This window comes from Panulirus ornatus, chromosome 61, assembly GCF_036320965.1.
Source record: "Panulirus ornatus isolate Po-2019 chromosome 61, ASM3632096v1, whole genome shotgun sequence".
Lineage (NCBI taxonomy): Eukaryota > Metazoa > Arthropoda > Malacostraca > Decapoda > Palinuridae > Panulirus > Panulirus ornatus.
In genome coordinates, this window is record NC_092284.1 from 11,290,732 (window position 1) to 11,312,615 (window position 21,884).

At 45.1% G+C, this 21,884-nt stretch overlaps 1 protein-coding gene and 1 long non-coding RNA gene across 36 annotated transcripts in view; one reads left to right on the top strand and one right to left on the bottom strand.

Annotated features, from left to right (window-relative positions):
• The window catches only part of LOC139767396 (uncharacterized), an 800,841-nt gene that overhangs the window by 255,618 nt on the left and 523,339 nt on the right, over positions 1–21,884 (bottom strand). For 15 of the 33 annotated variants that reach the window (XR_011717073.1, XR_011717075.1, XR_011717094.1 and 12 more), the window contains 2 exons: positions 11,199–11,440; positions 3,149–3,245 (listed from right to left, as the gene is read on the bottom strand). The exons of 12 other annotated variants lie outside the window; for them this stretch is intronic. Coding sequence is in view for 3 of the 21 variants with exons in the window: in XM_071696733.1 (XP_071552834.1) it covers positions 11,428–11,440 (13 nt within the window). In the remaining 18 variants the exon portion in view is untranslated. Of the gene's footprint in view, positions 1–3,148; positions 3,246–11,198; positions 11,441–20,385; positions 20,405–21,180; positions 21,200–21,884 lie in introns of those variants that run through there. 6 more of the 33 variants (XM_071696733.1, XM_071696734.1, XM_071696735.1 and 3 more) reach the window with 4 other exon arrangements.
• The window catches only part of LOC139767399 (uncharacterized), a 481,123-nt gene that overhangs the window by 62,215 nt on the left and 397,024 nt on the right, over positions 1–21,884 (top strand). The window lies entirely within an intron of this gene.

Consider the following 21,884-nt stretch of genomic DNA (forward strand, 5'->3'; position numbering starts at 1 on the left):
GCCTTTACAGGGTAATAGTGGCATCTGAAGGAAAGAGACAAATGAAAGTTTACTTAACAACGTTTTGGGGTGCCAAAGTCGAATACCTTTGCATGGTGCATCCAAAACAAAAGACAAATAAAGATTTATTTAAATCCCTTGGAGCCGCCAAAGGCAATTACAGGGCATAGAGTCATTAAAGGAAAGAACATTCGAAAGCTTACTTAACCACTTTGGTGATGCAAAGGCAAGAATGGTGAACATCAAAAATTTAAGAAATTGAAGGATTAATCTAATCCCCTTTGGCTTCAAAGGCCTTTACAGGGAATAGTGATCTAAAGGAAAAACCCTAATTAAAGTTTACTTAAAATACCTTTGGGGGCCAAAGTCCAATATAGTTCATGTGACCCAAAAATAAAAGACAATTAAAGGTTTATTTAATCCCCTTTAACGCTCCAAGCAATACAGGGGCATAGAGGATCAAAAGGAAAGAAACATTTGGAAAGCTTACTTTAATGCCACTTTAGGGATGCCAAAGGGCAAGAGAATTGCATGGAGGAATCAAAAAAATTAGAGGAAAATTGAAGGATTAATCTAACTCCCCTTTGGCGTCTTCAAAGGCCTTTACAGGGGAATAGTGGCATCTAAAGGGAAAGACCCTAATTAAAAGTTTACTTAAAATACCCTTTGGGGCTGGCAAAGTCCAATACAGTTGCATGGTGGCATCCAAAAATAAAAAGACAAATTAAAGGTTTATTTTAAATCCCCTTTGGCGCCGCCAAAGGCAATTACAGGGGCATAGAGGCATCAAAAGGGAAAGAAACATTTGGAAAGCTTACTTTAATGCCACTTTGGGGATGCCAAAGGTCAAGAGAATTGCGATGGCATCCAAAAATTTAGAGAAAAATTGAAGGATTAATCTAAATCCCCTTTGGCGTCTTCAAAGGCCTTTACAGGGGAATAGTGGCATCTGAAGGGAAAGAGACAAATTAAAAGTTTACTTAACAGACCGTTTAGGGGTGCCAAAGTCTAATACCTTTGCATGGTGGTATCCAAAAATAAAAAGACAAATTGAAGCTTTAGTTTAAAACCCCTTTGGCGCCACCAAAGGCAATTACAGGGGCATAGAGGCACCAATAGGGAAAGAAGCATCTGCAAAGCTTACCTTAATGCCACTTTGGGGATGCCAAAGTGCAAGGGAATTGCGTGGAGGCATCCAAAAATCTTAGAGGAAAATTGAAGGATTAATCTAAATCCCCTTTGGCGTCTTCAAAGGCCTTTACAGGGGTGTAGTGGCATCTGAAGGGAAAGAGATAAATTAAGATTTTTTATAAAAGACCGTTTAGGGGTGCCAAAGTCCAATACAGCTGCACGGAGGCATCCAAAATTAAAAAGACAAATTAAAGGTCTATTTTCAATCCCCTTTGACGCCGCCAAAGTCAATTACAGGGGCATAGAGGCATCATAAGTGAAAGAAACATTTGGAAAGCTTACTTTAATGCCACTTTGGGGATGCCAAAGGTCATGAAAATTGCGGTGGGGCATCCAAAAATTTAGAGAAAAATTGAAGGATTAATCTAAATCCACTTTGGCGTCTTCAAAGGCCTTTACAGGTGAATAGTGGCATCTGAAGGGAAAGAGACAAATTAAAAGTTTACTTAAAAGACCGTTTAGGGGTGCCAAAGTCCAATACCTTTGCATGGTGGCATCCAAAAATAAAAAGACAAATTGAAGCTTTAGTTTAAAACCCCTTTGGCGCCACCAAAAGCAATTACAGGGGCATAGAGGCACCAATAGGGAAAGAAGCATCTGCAAAGCTTACCTTAATGCCACTTTGGGGATGCCAAAGTGCAAGGGAATTGCGTGGAGGCATCCAAAATCTTAGAGGAAAATTGAAGGATTAATCTAAATCCCCTTTGGCGTCTTCAAAGGCCTTTACAGGGGTGTAGTGGCATCTGAAGGGAAAGAGATAAATTAAGATTTTTTATAAAAGACCGTTTAGGGGTGCCAAAGTCCAATACAGCTGCACGGAGGCATCCAAAATTAAAAAGACAAATTAAAGGTCTATTTTCAATCCCCTTTGGCGCCGCCAAAGGCAATTACAGGGGCATAGAGGCATCATAAGTGAAAGAAACATTTGGAAAGCTTACTTTAATGCCACTTTGGGGATGCCAAAGGGCAAGAGAATTGCGGTGGAGGCATCCAAAAATTTAGAGAAAATTGAAGGATTAATCTAAATCCCCTTTGGCGTCTTCAAAGGCCTTTACAGGGGAATAGTGGCATCTGAAGGGAAAGAGACAAATAAAAGTTTACTTAACAGACCGTTTAGGGGTGCCAAAGTCTAATACCTTTGCATGGTGGTATCCAAAAACAAAAAGACAAATTAAAGATTTTGTTTAAATCCCCTTTGGCGCCGGCAAAGGCAATTGCAGGGGCATAGAGGCATCAAAAGGGAAAGAAACATTTGGAAAGCTTACTTTAATACCAATTTGGGGATGCCAAAGGGCAAGAGAATTGCGTGTAGACATCCAAAAATTTAGAGGAAAATTGAGGGATTAATCTAAATCCCCTTTGGCGTCTTCAAAGGCCTTTATAGGGAAATAGTGGCATCTAAAGGGAAAGACACTAATTAAAATTTTACTTAAAATACCCTTTGGGGGTGCCAAAGTCCAATACAGTTGCATGGTGGCTTCCAAAAATAAAAAGACAAATTAAAGGTTTATTTTAAATCCCCTTTGGCGCCGCCAAAGGCAATTACAGGGGCATAGAGGCATCAAAAGGGAAAGAAACATTTGGAAAGCTTACTTTAATGCCACTTTGGGGATGCCAAAGGGAAAGAGAATTGCATGGACACTTCGAAAAATTTAGAGGAAAATTGAAGGATTAATCTAACTCCCCTTTGGCGTCTTCAAAGGCCTTTTCAGGGGAATAGTGGCATCTGAAGTGAAAGAGACAAATCAAAAGTTTACTTAAAAGACCGTTTAGGGGTGCCAAAGTCCAATACCTTTGCATGGTGGCATCCAAAAATAAAAAGACAAATTGAAGCTTTAGTTTAAAACCCCTTTGGCGCCAACAAAGGCAATTACAGGGGCATAGAGGCACCAATAGGGAAAGAAGCATTTGCAAAGCTTACCTTAATGCCACTTTGGGGATGCCAAAGTGCAAGGGAATTGCGTGGAGGCATCCAAAATCTTAGAGGAAAATTGAAGGATTAATCTAAATCCCCTTTGGCGTCTTGAAAGGCCTTTACAGGGGAGTAGTGGCATCTGAAGGGAAAGAGATAAATTAAGATTTTTTATAAAAGACCGTTTAGGGGTGCCAAAGTCCAATACAGCTGCACGGAGGCATCGAAAATTGAAAAGACAAATTAAAGGTTTATTTTCAATCCCCTTTGGCGCCGCCAAAGGCAATTACAGGGGCATAGAGGCATCATAAGGGAAAGAAACATTTGGAAAGCTTACTTTAATGCCACTTTGGGGATGCCAAAGGTCAAGAGAATTGCGGTGAGGCATCCAAAAATTTAGAGAAAAATTGAAGGATTAATCTAAATCCCCTTTGGCGTCTTCAAAGGCCTTTACAGGGGAATAGTGGCATCTGAAGGGAAAGAGACAAATGAAAAGTTTACTTAACAGACCATTTAGGGGTGCCAAAGTCTAATACCTTTGCATGGTGGTATCCAAAAACAAAAAGACAAATTAAAGATTTAGTTTAAATCCCCTTTGGCGCCGCCAAAGGCAATTGCAGGGGCGTAGAGGCATCAAAAGGGAAAGAAACATTTGGAAAGCTTACTTTAATACCACTTTGGGGATGCCAAAGGGCAAGAGAATTGCGTGGAGACATCCAAAACTTTAGAGGAAAATTGAGGGATTAATCTAAATCCCCTTTGGCGTCTTGAAAGGCCTTTACAGGGTAATTGTGGCATCTAAAGGGAAAGACCCTAATTAAAATTTTACTTAAAATACCCTTTGGGGGTGCCAAAGTCCAATGCAGTCGCATGGTGGCTTCCAAAAATAAAAAGACAAATTAAAGGTTTATTTTAAATCCCCTTTGGCGCCGCCAAAGGCAATTACAGGGGCATAGAGGCATCAAAAGGGAAAGAAACATTTGGAAAGCCTACTTTAATGCCACTTTGGGGATGCCAAAGGGAAAGAGAATTGCATGGACACTTCGAAAAATTTAGAGGAAAATTGAAGGATTAATCTAAATCCCCTTTGGCGTCTTCAAAGGCCTTTACAGGGGAATAGTGGCATCTGAAGGGAAAGAGACAAATTTAACGTTGCAGAAGACAACCAGGAGATACAGCAGCAGACAACCTGAAGATGGAGCAGAAGATAACCAGTAGATACAGCAGCAGACAAATTGGAAGTACAGCAGAAGACAACCTGGAGGTACAGCGAAAAACATTAATGTACAGCAGAGGACAACTTGGAGGTTCAAAAGAAGCCAACCTGGAAGTGCAGGAGGCAGACTGGAGTTTGCAGCAAAAGACCTGAAGGTGCAGCAGAAGAGGTCCTGGAGGTACAGCATAGGACAGTCTGAAAGTACAGCAGAAGGGAACTTGGAGGTATATCAGAAGACAACCTTGAGATGCAGCAGAAGACAAGCTAGAAGTACAGCAGATGACAACCTGAAGGTGAATCAAAAAGCTTAAAGGTACAGCAGAAGACAGACATGAGGTACAGTAAAAGAGAACCTGGAGAAACAGCAGAGCGCAACCTGGAAGTACAGCAGAAGATTACCTCGAGGTACAGCGGAAGACAACATGGAAGTACAGCAGAGCACAACCTAGATGTACAGTAGAAGATAACCTGAGTGTGGAGCAGAGGAAAACCTGGAGTTACAGCAGAAGACAGCCTGGAGGTGCATCAGAAGACAACCTGGAGGTACAGGAGAAGAAAAGCTGGAGGTACAGGAGAAGAAAAGCTGGAGGTACAGAAGCATAAAACCTGTAAGTGTAGGAGAAGACAACCTGAAGGTGGAGCAGAGGACAACCAGGAAGTGCAGCAGAAGACAACCAGAAGATGGAGCACAAGAACACCTGGAGGTGGAGTAGATGTCAATTTAGAGGTAGAAAAGATCTCAACCTGAAGGTACAGCAGAAGACAAGCTGGAGGTGGAGCAGACTAACTGGAGGTACAGCAGAAAACGACTTGAATGTACAGCAGAGGACAACTTGGAGGTTCAACAGAAGAGAACCTGGAAGTACAGCAGACGACAACCTGGAGGTGCAGCAGAGGACAACCTGAAGATACAGCAGATGACAATCTTTAGGTACAGTAGAGGGCAACCTGGAAGTACAGGAGAAGAACACCTGGAGGTACAGCATAAGACAACCTGGAGATTCAGTAGAAGACAACCTAGAGGTACAGCAGAAGACCACCTGGAGGTACAGCAGCAGACAGCCTGGAAGTACAGCAGAAGGCAACCTGTAGCTGCAGCAGAAGACAACCTGGAGGTAAAGCAGAAGACAACCTGGAGTTACAGCAGAAGACAACCTGGAGGTACAGCAGAAGACAACCTGGATGTGCAGCAGGAAAAAACCTGGTGGTGAAGCAAATAGTTTGAAGGTGCAGCAGCAGAAGACAACCTGTAGATACAGCAGCAAACACCCTGGAAGTACAGCAGAAGACAACCTGGAGGTGAAGCGAACAGCTTGAAGATACAGCAGAAGACAACCTGGAAGTACAGCAGAAGACAACCAGTAGGTGTAGCATAAGACAACCCATAGGTGTAGCAGAAGACAACCTGGAGGTGCAGCAAAAAAAAAAAAAAACCTGGAGGTGAAGGAAATAGCTTGAAGGTACAGCAGACGACAACCTCGAGGTACAGCAGAAGACAACCTGGAGGAACAGCAGAGCACAATCTGCAGGTACAGGAGAAGAAGACCTGGAGGTACAGCACAATAAGACCAGGAAGTGTAGCAGAAGACAACCTGAAGATGCAGCAGAAGACAACCTGAAGATTCAGCAAAAGACAACATGGAGGTGTAGCAGAAGACAACCTGAAGATTCAGCAGAGGACAACCTGAAGATTCAGGAAAACACAACCAGGAGGTGTAGCAGAAGACAACCCGAATATTCAGCAGAAGACAACCTGAAGTTGGAGCACAAAACAACCTGAAGATTCAGTAGAAGACAACCTGAAGATTCAGTAGAAGACAACCTGAAGATTCAGGAAAATCCAACCTGGAGGTGCAGCAGAAGACAACCTGAAGATTCAGTAGAAGACAACCTGAAGATTCAGCAGAAGACAACCTGAAGATTCAGCAGAAGACAACCTGAAGATTCAGCAGAAGACAACCTGCAGATGGAGCAGAAGACAACCAGGAGATACAGCAGCAGACAACTTGGAAGTAAAGCAGAAGACAACCTGGAGGTACAGCGGAAAACAACATTAATGTACAGCAGAGGACAACTTGGAGGTTCAAAAGAAGCCAACCTGGAAGTGCAGGAGGCAGACTGGAGTTTTCAGCAAAAGACCTGAAGGTGCAGCAGAAGAGAACCTGGAGGTACAGCATAGGACAGTCTGAAAGTACAGCAGAAGGCAACTTGGAGGTATATCAGAAGACAACCTTGAGATGCAGCAGAAGACAACCTAGAAGTACAGCAGATGACAACCTGGAGGTACAGCAGCAGACAACGTGTAGGTGCAGCAGTAGACAAATTGGAGGTGCAGCAGGAAAAAACTTGGAGGTGAAGCAAATAGTTTGAAGGTACAGCAAGAGACAACCTAGAGGTACAGCAGAAGACAACCTGAAGGTGAATCAAACTGCTTAAAGGTACAGCAGAAGACAGCCATGAGTTACAGTTAAAGACAACCTGGAGAAACAGCAGAGCACAACCTGGAGGTACAGCAGAAGATAACCCCGAGGTACAGCGGAAGACAACATGGAGGTACAGCAGAGCACAACCTAGATGTACAGCAGAAGATAACCTGGAGGTACAGCATCATACAACCTGTAAGTGCTAGCAGAAGATAACCTGAGTGTGGAGAAGAGGAAAACCTGGAGTTACAGCAGAAGACAGCCTGGAGGTGCATCAGAAGACAACATGGAGGTACAGGAGAAGAAAAGCTGGAGGTACAGAAGCATAAAACCTGTAAGTGTAGCAGAAGACAACCTGAAGGTGGAGCAGAGGACAACCAGGAAGTGCAGCAGAAGACAACCAGAAGATGGAGCACAAGACAATCTGGAGGTGGAATAGATGTCAATTTAGAGGTAGAAAAGAGCTCAACCTGAAGGTACAGCAGAAGACAAGCTGTAGGTGGAGCAGACTAACTGGAGGTACAGCAGAAAATGACTTGAATGTAGAGCAGAGGACAACTTGGAGGTTCAACAGAAAAGAACCTGGAAGTACAGCAGACGACAACCTGGAGGTGCAGCAGAGGACAACCTGAAGATACAGCAGAAGACAACCTGGAGGTACAGCAGAAGACAACCTGGAAGTGCAGGAGGCAGACTGGAGTTTTCAGCAAAAGACCTGAAGGTGCAGCAGAAGAGAACCTGGAGGTACAGCATAGGACAGTCTGAAAGTACAGCAGAAGGCAACTTGGAGGTATATCAGAAGACAACCTTGAGATGCAGCAGAAGCCAACCTAGAAGTACAGCAGATGACAACCTGGAGGTACAGCAGCAGACAACGTATAGGTGCAGCAGCAGACAAACTGGAGGTGCAGCAGGAAAAAACTTGGAGGTGAAGCAAATAGTTTGAAGGTACAGCAAAAGACAACCTAGAGGTACAGCAGAAGACAACCTGAAGGTGAATCAAACAGCTTAAAGGTACAGCAGAAGGCAGCCATGAGGTACAGTAAAAGAGAACCTGGAGAAACAACAGAGCACAACCTGGAGGTGCAGCAGAAGATAACCCCAAGGCACAGCGGAAGACATGGAGGTACAGCAGAGCACAACCTAGATGTACAAGAGAAGATAACCTGGAGGTACAGGATCATACAACCTGTAAGTGCAGCAGAAGATAACCTGAGGGTGGAGCAGAGGAAAACCTGGATTTACAGCAGAAGACAGCCTGGAGGTGCATCAGAAGACAACCTGGAGGTACAGAAGAAAAGCTGGAGGTACAGCAGTATAAACATGTAAGTGTAGCAGAGGACAACCTGCAGGTGGAGCAGAGGACGGCCTAGAGGTACAGCAGCAAAGAACCTGGAATTACAGCAGAAGACAACCTGGAGGTGCAGCAGAAACAAACCTGGAGGTGAAGCAAACAGCTTGAAGGTACAGCACAAGACAACCTAGTGGTACAGCAGTATACAACCTGTAAGCGCAGCAGAAGATAACTTGAATGTGGAGCAGAGGATAACCTCGAGTTACAGCCGAAGACAACCTGGAGGTACAGGAGTAGAAAACCTGGAGGTACAGGAGTAGAAAACCTGGAGGTACAGCAGAAGACAACCTGAAGGTGCAGCAGAAGACAACCTGAAGGTGCAGCAGAAGACAACCTGAAGATGCAGCAGAAGACAACCTGAAGATGCAGCAGAAGACAACCTGAAGATGCAGCAGAAGACAACCTGAAGATACAGCAGAAAATAACCTGAAGGTAAAGCAGAAGACAACCTGGAGGTGCAGCAGACAAACTGGAGGTACAGCAGAAAACAACTTGATTGTACAACAGAGGACAACTTGGAGGTTCAACAGAAGACAATCTGGAAGTGCAGGAGACAGACTGGAGGCTTAGCAAAAAACCTGAAGGTGCAGCAGAAGAGAACCTGGATGTACAGCAGAGGACAATATGGAAGTACAGAAGAGGACAACCTGGAAATGCAGCAGAAGACAACCTAGAGGTACAGCAGATGAGAACCTGGAGGTATAGCAGCAGACAACCTGGAAGTACAGCAGAAGAAAACCTGTAGGTGCAGCAGCAGACAACGTGGAGGTGTTGCAGAAAAAAACCTGGAGGTGAAGCAAACAGCTTGAATATACAGCAGAAGACAACCTGAAGGTGAATCAAACAGCTTGAAGGTACAGCAGAAGACAACCCCGAGGTACAGCAGAAGATAACCTGGAGGTACAACAGAAGACAGCATGGAGGTACAGTAGAGCACAACCAGGAGGTACAGTATCAGACAACCTGGAGGTATGTATCAGACAACCTGGAGGTATATCAGCAGACAACATGAAGGTACAGCAGTATACAACCTGTAAGTGCAGCAGAAGATGACCTGAAGTGGAGCAGAGGACAACTTGGAAGTACAGCAGAAGGCAACCTGAAGTTGGAGCAGAGGATATCTTAGAAATACAGCAGAAGACAACCTTAAAGTGCATCAAACTAACTGGAGGTACAGCAGAAAACAACTTGAATATACAGCAGAGGACAATTTGGAGGTTCAATAGAAGACAACCTGGAAGTGCAGGAGACAGACTGGAGGTTCAGTAAAAGACCTGAAGGTGCAGCAGAAGAGAACCTGGAGGTACAACAGAGGACAACCTGGAAGTATAGCAGAAGACAACTTGGAGGTACAGTAGAAGACAACCTGGATATGCAGCAGAAGACAACCTAGCGGTACAACAGAGGACAACCTAGAGGTACAGCAGCAGACATCCTGGAAGTACAGCAGCAGACATCCTGGAAGTACAGCAGAAGAAAACCTGTAGATACAGCAGATAAAAATCTGGAGGTGAAGGAAACAGTTTGAAGGCACAGCAGAAGACAACCTAGAGGTACAGCATCCGACAACCTAGAAGTACAGCAGAAGACATCCTGGAGGTGCAGCAGACATAAACCTGGAGGTGAAGCAAACAGCTTGAAGGTACAGCAGAAGACAACCTAGAGGTACAGTAAAAGATAACCTGAAGGCACAGGACAAGACGACCTGTAGGTACAGTAGATGACCTCTAGGCATAGAAGACGACCTGTAGGTACAGTAGAAGACAACCTGTGGGTAGAGTAGAAGATGACCTGTGGGTAAAGTAGAAGACAACCTGGAGGTACAGTAGAAGATGACCTGTAGGTACAGTAGTAGACGACCTGTAGGTACAGTAGAAGACAGAGGTAAAGTAGAAGATGACCTGTGGGTACAGTAGAAGACGACCTGTGGGTACAGTAGAAGACGACCTGTAGGTACACTAGAAGACGACCTGTAGGTACACTAGAAGACGACCTGTAGGTACAGTAGAAGACGACCTGTAGGTACAATAGAAGACGACCTGTAGGTACAATAGAAGACGACCTGTAGGTACAGCAGAATACAACCTGTAGGTACAGCAGAATACGAAGATTAGGTACAGCAGAAGATGACCAGTAGTTACAGCGAAACACAACCTACAGGTACCGTTGAGGACATACTGTAGGTTCAATAAGAGGCAACAGGTTACTATATAGTAAGGCATATCAAGGGGTCATAAATAATGGCAGTATTGTTGAAAAAAAAAAGAATTATTATATAAGATCCCATCTTATAACACGTTATAGGATACTATAAATAGACTTAATATAAACCTTATACCACGAAACATATGAAAAACGTACACGTGAGTGAAATCCACTGGTCTAAAAGATAATGATAGACTCAGCCTATGTAACGCAGCACAGGAGGAAACATTAACAAAGAGTGAACTGTAAGAAATATATGATCAAATCTTCCTAACATTTCTATGCTGACGTCAAAACCATTTTGAAGTCGACGTCATCAGGCCGACCTAATCATGGAACAGTGACGTCAGAACATCAGGTGACGTCACCAACATATATAAATACAACGTGTAAAAAAAATTGAGATGAAAACTTGGGCTGGAATCCAGAAGTGTGTTAACAGGTCTGAGGCCTACGACTCCCACCCTCCCACCCGCTCACGGTCTCGGTGTCTCCATGTACTTCATCCTACCAACCAAATATGTTGACGTCTTTTCTGATAATATACTCTCTATATCAGATAAAATTATCTATTTCTTCATCAAAATGGTCATACAAAGTTCATTAAGAGTTTCTTTTAAATAGACGTATATGAAAAAGTAAATATCTCGATACGTAATCACGTAATCAAAGTATATTCTTTATGCTCATATGTAAAAATGTACAGCTTCTACGTAATGTATAGATAACATAACTATTCACTCGTATCGTCTATAAATTTCACCAGAAGTAAAGCATAATAAAGATTTGACGATGAATCATATGGCAACAGCTCCACCCACTTGCGTCCTGGGTTTCGTTCAGTGATTCACCGCCAGCGTCAAACATGTCTTATGATTTCAACGAAAACTTACTTACCTCGTCCAGGTCATGCAGCGTCCTCAGCATGACTTCTCTATCCAAATGTATAGCAGTATAATACTTTGACCTCCATTTGGCTGCCTCTTGTGACGAACGCTTGTTTGTGTGTGATCTTCATGGCATCGACAACTGAATGTTTACACTCTCTGAATGTCTTGTACACCAGATGAAGACGCTTTAGGATAATTAGCCATTGTTCTTATATCCACTGGTATGTCGACAGTTCTCACACCGTAACACTGTCAAAAAAATGGGTTTAAAACCATTGTACAAACACAGACACACTCTGGATAAATCCTTAAGCCACCATTGCTCTGGGTCAACTGACATAAACATCTGACGTCACATATTTGAACGACGGAGAATGTATTTGAGAAGGATAACTACCCTAGATTACTATAGGTTTTATGAAGGCGTTAATATTGCCACCACTAAATCTATCTTATGGATAAGCTCGTAACTTGTAAAGGAGAACGTGTAGAGAACGGTTAGGGTAAAAAAAAAAGACTTTCTCCTAGGTGACATATTAAGTAAAATGTGCTTAATAGTAAAGCGAACTTATACTGATAATGAAGTGCTTTGATTTTGATCATTGTATTAATATGTGTACTATCTTTTATGGTGTTATTGTGACCATTAACACCACCTTTTCGAATCTTCAAATTTCGGTGGAACCTATCATCTCTGCCGAAAATATCAAAAAATGTCATCAGAGGAGATATCAGACGCAGAGCAGGTGATTATTGTAACGCTATCTGATCGCTGAGGTAGAGTTCTATATATCACTTTCATGATAGACTGGCACCACACTAGTCTAGGAGAGTAACATTTTCCATACTGATCTTTTTCGATTGGACAGATATGCCAGCGGCGTGATCAAAGCGCCATCCTCTAGAGACGCAGATAACACGTATGACAGCCAGTGATAGAAAATATCAGAATTGAACTTAACACATGATACCTTATACCTGTGTTCACTTGTGGAGCCCCTCTGTGAGTTAAGCTACCTTGGGGCGCCAGGCACTATATTAAGACCATTAATTCCTCACACTTAAAGCATGAAATTATAACACTATACACAAATCCTATATAAGCTGATCACGGAGTCGATAGCATGCTGGGTTAACTTATAGTAACGCTAATGCGGAATGCATGTTTCTAGATATTTTAATGGCTCGATCCCCTCCAGCATTTGGCGCCATAATAGTCGCATGAATAATCAAAGCAACTCATATGTTGGGCAAAAGCACATCCAGTTGTGAAGTGTCTAGTTCACGAAGTGCATATAAAGGGTCTTGTCATCACATGTGACTTGCACTTTGTGCACTGAACATAATGAAGGATTCATCAGGATAGCAGTCCTCCAGGTCCTCTGGATATGCCTGTTGCAACCTTGCAGCCATTTGACGTATTTCAGTGGCATAAATTCCCTCAACAGTGCTCACGCTAGTCAGTACACCGACACTGGTATTGACAGCAGAATGAAACCTGTAAGTGTAGCAGAAGGCAACCTGAAGTTGGGGCAGAGGAGAACCTGGAGGTACAGCAGATGACAACCTGGTAGTATAGCAGAAGACAACCTGGAGGTACAGCAGAAGACAACCTGGAGATGCAGCAGAAGACAACCTGGAGGTACAGCGGAAGACAACTTGGAGGTACAGCAGAAGACAACCTGTAGGTGCAGCAGAAGACGACCTGGAGATACAGCAGAAAAAAACGTGAAGGTCAAGCAAACAGCTTGAAGGTACAGCAGAAGACAACCTAGAGGTACAGCAGAAGACAACCTCAAAGTGAATCAAACATCTTGAAGGTACAGCAGAAGACAGTCTTCACCTGGAGGCATAGCAGAAGATAACCTTGAGGTGCAGCAAAAAGCTTGAAGATATAGCAGAAGACAACCTGAAAGCGAAGCAAACAGCTTGAAGGTACAGCAGAAGACAGCCTAGAGGTACAGCAAAAGACAACCTGAAGGTACAGCAGAAGAGAACCTGGAGTTACAGCAAGAGAAGACAGCTTGAATTAGCAGTAGAGCACAACCTGGAGGTACAGCAGAAGATAACCTGGAGGTACAGCAGTATGCAACCTGTAAGCGCAGCAGAAGATAACCTGAATGTGGAGCAGAGGATAACCTGGAGTTACAGACGAAGACAACCTGGAGTTACATCAGAAGACAACCTGGAGGTACAGATGAAGAAAACCTGGAGGTACAGCAGAATAATACCTGTAAGTGTAGCAGAAGACAACCTGAAGGTGGAGCAGAGGACAACCTGCAGGTACAGCAGAAGACAACCTGGAGGTGCAGCAGAACACAACCTTGAGGTATAGCAGACAAACTGGAGGTACAGCAGAAAGCAACTTGAATGTACAGCAAATGACAACTTGAAGGTTCAACAGAAGACAACCTGGAAGTGCAGGAGACAGACTGAAGGTTCAGCAAAAGACCTGAAGGTGCAGCAGAAGAGAACCTGGAGGAAGAGGAGAGGACAACCTGGAGGTTCAGCAGATGACAACCTGGTAGTACAGCAGAAGACAACCTGGAGGTACTGCAGAAGACAACCTGGAGATGCAGCAGAAGACATCCTAGAGGTACAGCAGAAGACAACTTGGAGGTACAGCAAAAGACAACCTGTAGGTGCAGCAGAAGACGACCTGGAGGTAAAGCAGAAAAAAAAACCTGAAGGTGAAGCAAACAGCTTGAAGTTACAGCACAAGACAATCTAGAGGTACAGCAGAAGACAACCTGAAAGTGAATCAAACAGCCTGAAGGTACAGCAGAAGAGAGCCTTGAGGTACAGCAAAAGACAACCTGAAGGTACAGCAGAAGAGAACCTAGAGTTACAGCAGAGGACATCCTGGAAGTACAGCAGAGGACAACTTGGAGGAACAGCAGAGCACAACCTGGAGGTACAGCAGAAGATAACCTGGAGGTACAGCAGTATACAACCTGTAAGCGCAGCAGAAGATAACCTGAATGTGGAGCAGAGGATAACCTGGAGTTACAGACGAAGACAACCTGGAGTTACATCAGAAGACAACCTGGAGATACAGATGAAGAAAACCTGGAGGTACAGCAGAATAATACCTGTAAGTGTAGCAGAAGACAACCTGAAGGTGGAGCAGAGGACAACCTGCAGGTACAGCAGAAGACAAGCTGGAGGTGCAGCAGAAGACAACCTGAAGATGCAGCAGGAGAAAACCTGGAGGTATACCAGAAAATAAACTGAAGGTACAGCAGAGGACAACATGGAGGTTCAAAAGAAGACAACCTGGAAGTGCTGGAGACAGACTGGAGGTTCAGCAAAAGACCTGAATGTGCAGCAGAGGAGAACCTGGAGGAACAGGAGAGGACAACCGGGATGTACAGCAGAAGATAACCTAGAAGTGCAGCTGGAGACAACCTGAAGGTACATCAGTATACAAACCTCTAAGTGCAGCAGAAGATAACCTGAATGTGGAGCAGAGGATAACCTGGAGTTACAGCAGAAGACAACCTGGAGGTGCATCAGAAGACAACGTGGAGGTACAGAAGAAAACCTGGAGGTACTGCTGAATAAAACCTGTAAGTGTAGCAGAAGACAACCTGAAGGTGGAGCAGATGACAACCTGGAGGTACAGTAACAGACAACCTGGAAGTACAGCAGAAGACAACCTGTAGGTGCAGCAGAAGACAACCTGGAGGTACAACAGAAAAAACCTAGAGGTGAAGGAAAGAGATTGAAGGTACAGTAGAAGACAACATTGAGGTACAGCAGAAGACAACCTGGAGGTACAGTAGCAGACAACCTGGAGGTAAAGCAGAAAATGACTTGAAGGTACAGCAGAAGACAACCGGGAGGTACAGTAGAAAAAAAACCTGTAGGTGAAGCAAACAGCTTGAAGGTACAGCAGAAGACAACCAGTAGGTGTAGCAGAAGACAACCTGGAGGTACAGCGGAAAAAAAACTTTGGGGTGAAGGAAATAACTTGAAGGTACAGCAGACGACAACCTCGAGGTACAGCAGAAGACAACTTGGAGGAACAGCAGAGCACAACCTGGAGGTACAGCAGAAGATAACCTAAATTACAGCAATATAAAACCTGTAAGTGCAGCAGAAGATAACCTGAATGTGAAGCAGAGGATAACCTGGAGTTGCAGCAAAAGACAACCTGGAGGTACATCATAAGACAACCTGGAGGTACAGGAAAAGAAAACCTGGAGGTACAGCACAATGAGACTTGGAAGTGTAGCAGAAGACAACCTGAAGATGCAGCAGAGGACAACCATAAGATTCAACAAAAGACAAACTGAAGATGGAGCAGAAGACAACCTGGAGGTGCAACAGAAGACAACCTGAAGGTGGAGCAGAAGACAACCAGGAGATACAGCAGCAGACAACCTGTAGGTGCAGCAGAAGACAACCTGGAGGTACAGCGGAAAAGAGCATTAATTTACAGCAGAGGACAACTTGGAGGTTCAAAAGAAGACAACCTGGAAGTGCAGGAGGCAGACTGGAGTTTTCAGCAAAAAACCTGAAGGTGCAGCAGAAGAGAACCTGGAGGTACAGCAGAGGACAACCTGGAAGTACAGCAGGAGACACTTTGGAGGTACATCAGAACACAACCTGGAGATGCAGCAGAAGACAACCTAGAAGTACAGCAGATGACAACCTGGAGGTACAGCAGCAGACAACGTGTAGGCGCAGCAGAAGACAACCTGGAGGTGCAGCAGGAAAAAACCTGAAGGTGAAGCAAATAGTTTGAAGGTACAGCAGAAGACAACCTAGAGGCACAGCAGAAGACAACATGAAGGTGAATCAAACAGCTTGAAGGTACAGCAGAAGACAGCCTTGAGATACAGTAAAAGACAACCTGAAGGTACAGCAGAAGACAACTTGGAGGAGCAGCAGAGCACAACCTGGAGGTACAGCAGAAGATAACCAGGAGGTACAGCAGCATAAAACCTGTAAGTGCAGCAGAAGATAACCTGAATGTGGAGCAGAGGATAACCTGGAGTTACAGACGAAGACAACCTGGAGTTACATCAGAAGACAACCTGGAGATACAGAAGAAAACCTGGAGGTACAGCAGAATAATACCTGTAAGTGTAGGAGAAGACAGCCTGAAGGTGGAGCAGAAGACAACCTGGAGTTACATCGGAAGACAACCTGGAGATACAGATGAAGAAAACCTGGAGGTACAGCAGAATAATACCTGTACGTGTAACAGAAGACAACCTGAAGGTGGAGCAGAGTACAACATGCAGGTCCAGCAGAAGACAACCAGGAGGTGCAGCAGAAGACAACCTGAAGATGCAGCAGGAGAAAACCTGGAGGTATAGCAGAAAATAAACTGAAGGTACAGCAGAGGACAACTTGGAGGTTCAAAAAGAAGACAACCTGGAAGTGCTGGAGACAGACTGGAGGTTCAGCAAAAGACCTGAAGGTGCAGCAGAGGAGAACCTAGAGGTGCAACAAAAGCAAACTTGTAGGTGAAGAAAACAGCTTGAAGGTACAGCAGAAGACAACCTAGTGGTACAGCAGTATACAACCTGTAAGTGCAGCAGAAGATAACCTGAATGTGGAGCAGAGGATAACCTGGAGTTACAGCCGAAGACAACCTGGATGTGCATCAGAAGACAACCTGGAGGTACAGGAGAAGATAATCTGGAAGTACAGCAGAAGAAAACCTGGAGGTGCAGCAGAAGACTACCTGAAGGTGCAGCAGAAGACAACCTGAAGATGGAGCAGAAGACAACCTGAAGGTACAGCAGAAGACAACCTGGAGGTACATCAGAAGACAACCTGGAGGAGCAGCAGACAAACTGGATGTACATCAGAAGACAACCTGGAGGAGCAGCAGACAAACTGGAGGTACAGCAAAAACAACTTGAATGTACAGCAGAGGACAACTTGGAGGTTCAACAGAAGACAACCTTGAAGTGCAGGAGACAGACTGGAGGCTCAGCAAAATACCTGAAGGTGCAACAGAAGAGAACCTGGAGGTACGGTAGAGGACAACCTGGAAGTACAGCTGAAGACAACCTGGAGGTACAGCAGAGGACAGCCTGGAAGTACAGCAGAAGACAACCTGGAGGTACAGCAGAAGACAACCTGGAGATTCAGTAGAAGACAGTCTAGAGGTACAGCAGGAGACAATCTCGAGGTACAGCAGCAGACAGCCTGGAAGTACAGCAGAAGGCAACCTGTATGTGCAGCAGAAGACAACCTGGAAGTGAAGCAGAAGACAACCTGGAAATGCAGCAGAAAAAAAACCTGGAGGTGAAGCAAACAGTTTCAAGGTACAGCAGACGACAACCTCGGGGTATAGCAGAAGATAATCTTGAGGTAGAGTAAAAGACAACCTGGAGGAACAGCAGAGCAGAACCTGGAATATAGCAGAAAATAACCTGGAGGTACAGCAGAAAACAACATGGAGGTACAGCAGCAGACAACATGGAAGTACAGCAGCAGACAACCTGGAAGTGCAGCAAAAGAAAACCTGTAGCTGCAGCAGAAGAGAACCTGGAGGTACAGCAGCAGACAACCTGGAAGTACAGCAGAAGACAAAATGTAGGTGCAGCAGAAGAAAACCTGGAGGTACAGCAGAAGACAACTTGGAGGAACAGCAGAGCACAACATGGAGGTAAAGCAGAGTATAACCTGGAGGTACAACAGTATACAACCAGTAAGTGCAGAATAAGATAACATGAATTGGAGCCGAGGATAACCTGGAGTTACAGGAGAAGACAACCTGGAGGAGTATCAGAAGACAACCTGGAGGTACAGGAGAAGGAAACCTGAAGGTACAGCAGAATAAAGACTAAGTGTAGCAGAAGCCAACCCAAAGGTGAAGTAGAGGACAGCCTGGAGGTACAGCAGAAGGCAACCTGGAGGTACAGAAGAAGACAACCTGGAGGTACAGTAGAATAAAACCTTGAGGTACAGCAAAATAAATCCTGTAAGTGGAGCAGAAGACAACCCGAAGGTGGAGTAGAGGACAACCTGGAGGTACAGCAAAAGGCAACCTGGAGGTACAGAAGAAGACAACCTAGAGGTACAACAGAAGACAACCTGGAGGTACAGCAGCAAACACCTTGGAAGTACAGCAGAAGACAACCTGGAGGTGAAGCAAACAATTTGAAGTTAGAGCAGAGGACAACATGGAGGTACAGACAATCTTGAGGTGAAGCAGAGCACAACCCAGATTTACAGCAGAAGGTAACCTCGAGGGACAGCAGTATACAATCTGTAAGCGCAGCAGAAGATAACCTGAATGTGGAGCAGAGGATAACCTGGACTTACAGCAGAAGACAGCCTGGAGGTGCATCAGTAGATAACCTGGAGGTACAGGAGAAGAAAACCTGGAAGTACAGCAGAAGACAAACTGGAGGAGCAGCAGACAAACTGGAGGTACAGCAGAAAACAACTTGAATGTACAGCAGAGGACAACTTGGAGGTTCAAAAGAAGACAACCTGGAAGTGCGGGAGACAGACTGGAGTTTTCAGCAAAAGACCTGAAGGTGCAGCAGAAGAGAACCTGGAGGTACAGCAGAGGACAACTTGGAGGTACATCAGAACACAACCTGGAGATGCAGCAGAAGACAACCTAGAAGTACAGCAGATGACAACCTGGAGGTACAGCAGCAGACAACGTGTAGGTGCAGCAGAAGACAACCTGGAGGTGTAGCAGGAAAAAACCTGGAGGTGAAGCAAATAGTTTGAAGGTACAGCAGAAGACAGCCATGAGGTACAGTAAAAGACAACCTGGAGGAACAGTAGAGCACAACCTGGAGGTACAGCAGAAGATAACTGGAGGTACAGCAGAAGACAACATGGAGGAACAGCAGAGCACAACCTGGATGCCCAGCTGTAGATAACCTGGAGGTACAGCAGCATACAACCTGTAGGTGGAGCAGAAGATAACCTGAGTGTGGAGCAGAGGAAAACCTGGAGTTACAGCAGTAGACAACCTGGAGGTGTATCAGAAGACAACCTGGAGGTACAGAAGAAAAGCTGAAGGTACAGCAGTATAAAAACTGTAAGTGTAGCAGACGACAACCTGAAGGTGGAGCAGAGGACAACCTGGAGGTACAGCACCAGACAATCTGGAAGTACAGCAGAAGACAACCTGAAGATGGAGCACAAGACAACCTGGAGGTGGAGTAGATGTCAACCTAGAGGTAGAGAAGTGGACAACCTGAAGGTACAGCAGAAGACAAGCTGGAGGTGGAGCAGACTAACTGGAGGTACAGTAGAAAACAACCTGAATGTATAGCAAAGTACAACTTAGAGGTTCAACAGAAGACAACCTGGAGGTACAACAGAAGACAACCTGGAGGTACAAACTGGAGGAGCAGCAGACAAACTGCAGCTACAACAGAAAACAACTTTAATTTACAACAAAGGACAACTTGGAGGTTCAACATAAGACAACCTAGAAGTGCAGGAGACAGACTGGAGGTTCATGAAAAGACCTGAAAGTACAGCAGAAGAGAACCTGGAGGTACAGCAGAGGACAACCTGGTAGTACAGCAGAAGACAACCTGGAGGTACAGCAGAGGACAACCTGGAAGTACAGAAGAAGTCAACCCGGTGGTACAGCAGAAGACAGCCTGGAGATGCAGGAGAAGACAACCTAGAGGTACAGCAGATGACAACCTGGAGGTATAGCAGCAGACTACCTGGAAGTACAGCAGAAGACAACCTGTAGGTGCAGCAGAAGACAACGTGGAGGTGCAGCAGAAGATAGCGTGGAGGTACAATAGAAGACAGCATGGAGGTACAGCAGAGCACAACCAGGAGGTACAGTATCAGACAACCTGGAGGTACATCAGCAGACAACTTGAAGGTACAGCACTATACAACCTGTAAGTGCAGCAGAAGATAACCTGAAGGTGGAGTAGAGGACAACATGGAGTTACAGACGAAGACAACCTGGAGGTGCATCAGAAGGCAATCTGGAGGTGCAGGGGAATTAAACCTGGGAGTACAGCAGAATAAAAACCTGTGAGTGTAGCAGAAGACAACCTGAAGATGGAGCAGAAGACAACCTGTAGATGGAGCAGAAGACAACCTGAAGGTGCAGCAGAAGACAACCTGAAGGTGCAGCAGATAAACCTAGAGGTGAAGGAATGAGATTGAAGGTACAGCAGAAGACAACCTGGAGGTACAGTAGCAGACAACCTGGAGATATAGCAGAAAATGACCTGAAGGTATAGCAGAAGACATCCTGGAGGTACAACAGAAGACAACTTGGAGGCACAGCAGAAGACAACCTGTAGGTGCAGCAGAAGACGACCTGGAGGTGAAGCAAAAAAAAAACTGAAGGTAAGGCAAACAGCTTGAAGGTACAGCAGAAGACAACCTGAAGTGAATCAAACAGCTCGAAGGTGCAGCAGAAGACAACCTGGAGGAACAGCAGCAGACAACCTGGAAGTACAGCAGAAACAACCAGTAGTTGTAGCAGAAGACAACCAGTAGGTGTACCAGAAGACAATCTGGAGGTGCAGCAGAAAAAAACCTGGAGGTGAAGGAAATAGCTTGAAGGTACAGCGGACGACAACCTCGAGGTACAGCAGAAGACAACCTGGAGATTCACAAGAAGACAACCTGAAGATGGAGCAGAAGACAACCAGGAGATACAGCAGCAGACAAGGTGGAAGTACAGCAGAAGACAACCTGTAGGTGAAGCAGTTGACAACCTGGAGGTACAGCAGCAGACAACGTGTAGGTGCAGCAGAAGACAACCTGGAGGTGCAGCAGGAAAAAAACTGGATGTGAAGCAAATAGTTTGAAGGTACAGCAGAAGATAACCTAGAGGTACAGCAGAAGACAATCTGGAGGTACAGCAGAAGACATCCATGAGGTACAGTAAAAGACAACCTGGAGGAACAGCAGAGCACAACCTGGAGGTACAGCATAAGATAACCCCGAGGTACAGCGGAAGACAACATGGAGGTACAGCAGAGCACAACCTGGATGCCCAGCTGAAGATAACCTGGAGGTACAGCAGCATACAACCTGTAAGTGGAGCAAATGATAACCTGAGTGTGGAGCAGAAGAAAACCTGGAATTACACCAGAAGACAGCCTGGAGCTGTATCAGAAGACAACCTGGAGGTACAGGAGAAGAAAACTGGAGGTACAGCAGTATAAAACCTGTAAGTGTAGCAGAAGACAACCTGAAGGTGGAGCAGAGGACAACCTGGAGGTACAGCAGCAGACAATCTGGAATACAGCAGAAGACAACCTGAAGGTGTAGGAGAAGACAACCTGGAGGTGCAGCAGACAAACTGCAGCTACAACAGAAAACAACTTTAATGTACAACAAAGGACAACTTGGAGGTTCAACATAAGACAACCTGGAAGTGCAGGAGACAGACTGGAGGTTCAGGAAAAGACCTGAGAGTGCAGCAGAAGAGAACCTGGAGGTACAGCAGAGGACAACCTGGAAGTACAGAAGAAGTCAACCCGGTGGTACAGCAGAAGACAGCCTGGAGATGCAGGAGAAGACAACCTAGAGGTACAGCAGATGACAACCTGGAGGTACAGCAGAGGACAAGCTGGAGGTACAGCAGAAGACAACCTGGAGGTACAGCAGAAGACAACCTGGAGGTACAGCAGAAGACAACCTGGAGGTACAGCAGAAGGCAACCTGTATATGCATCAGAAGACAACCTGGAGGTGAAGCAGAAGACAACCTGGAA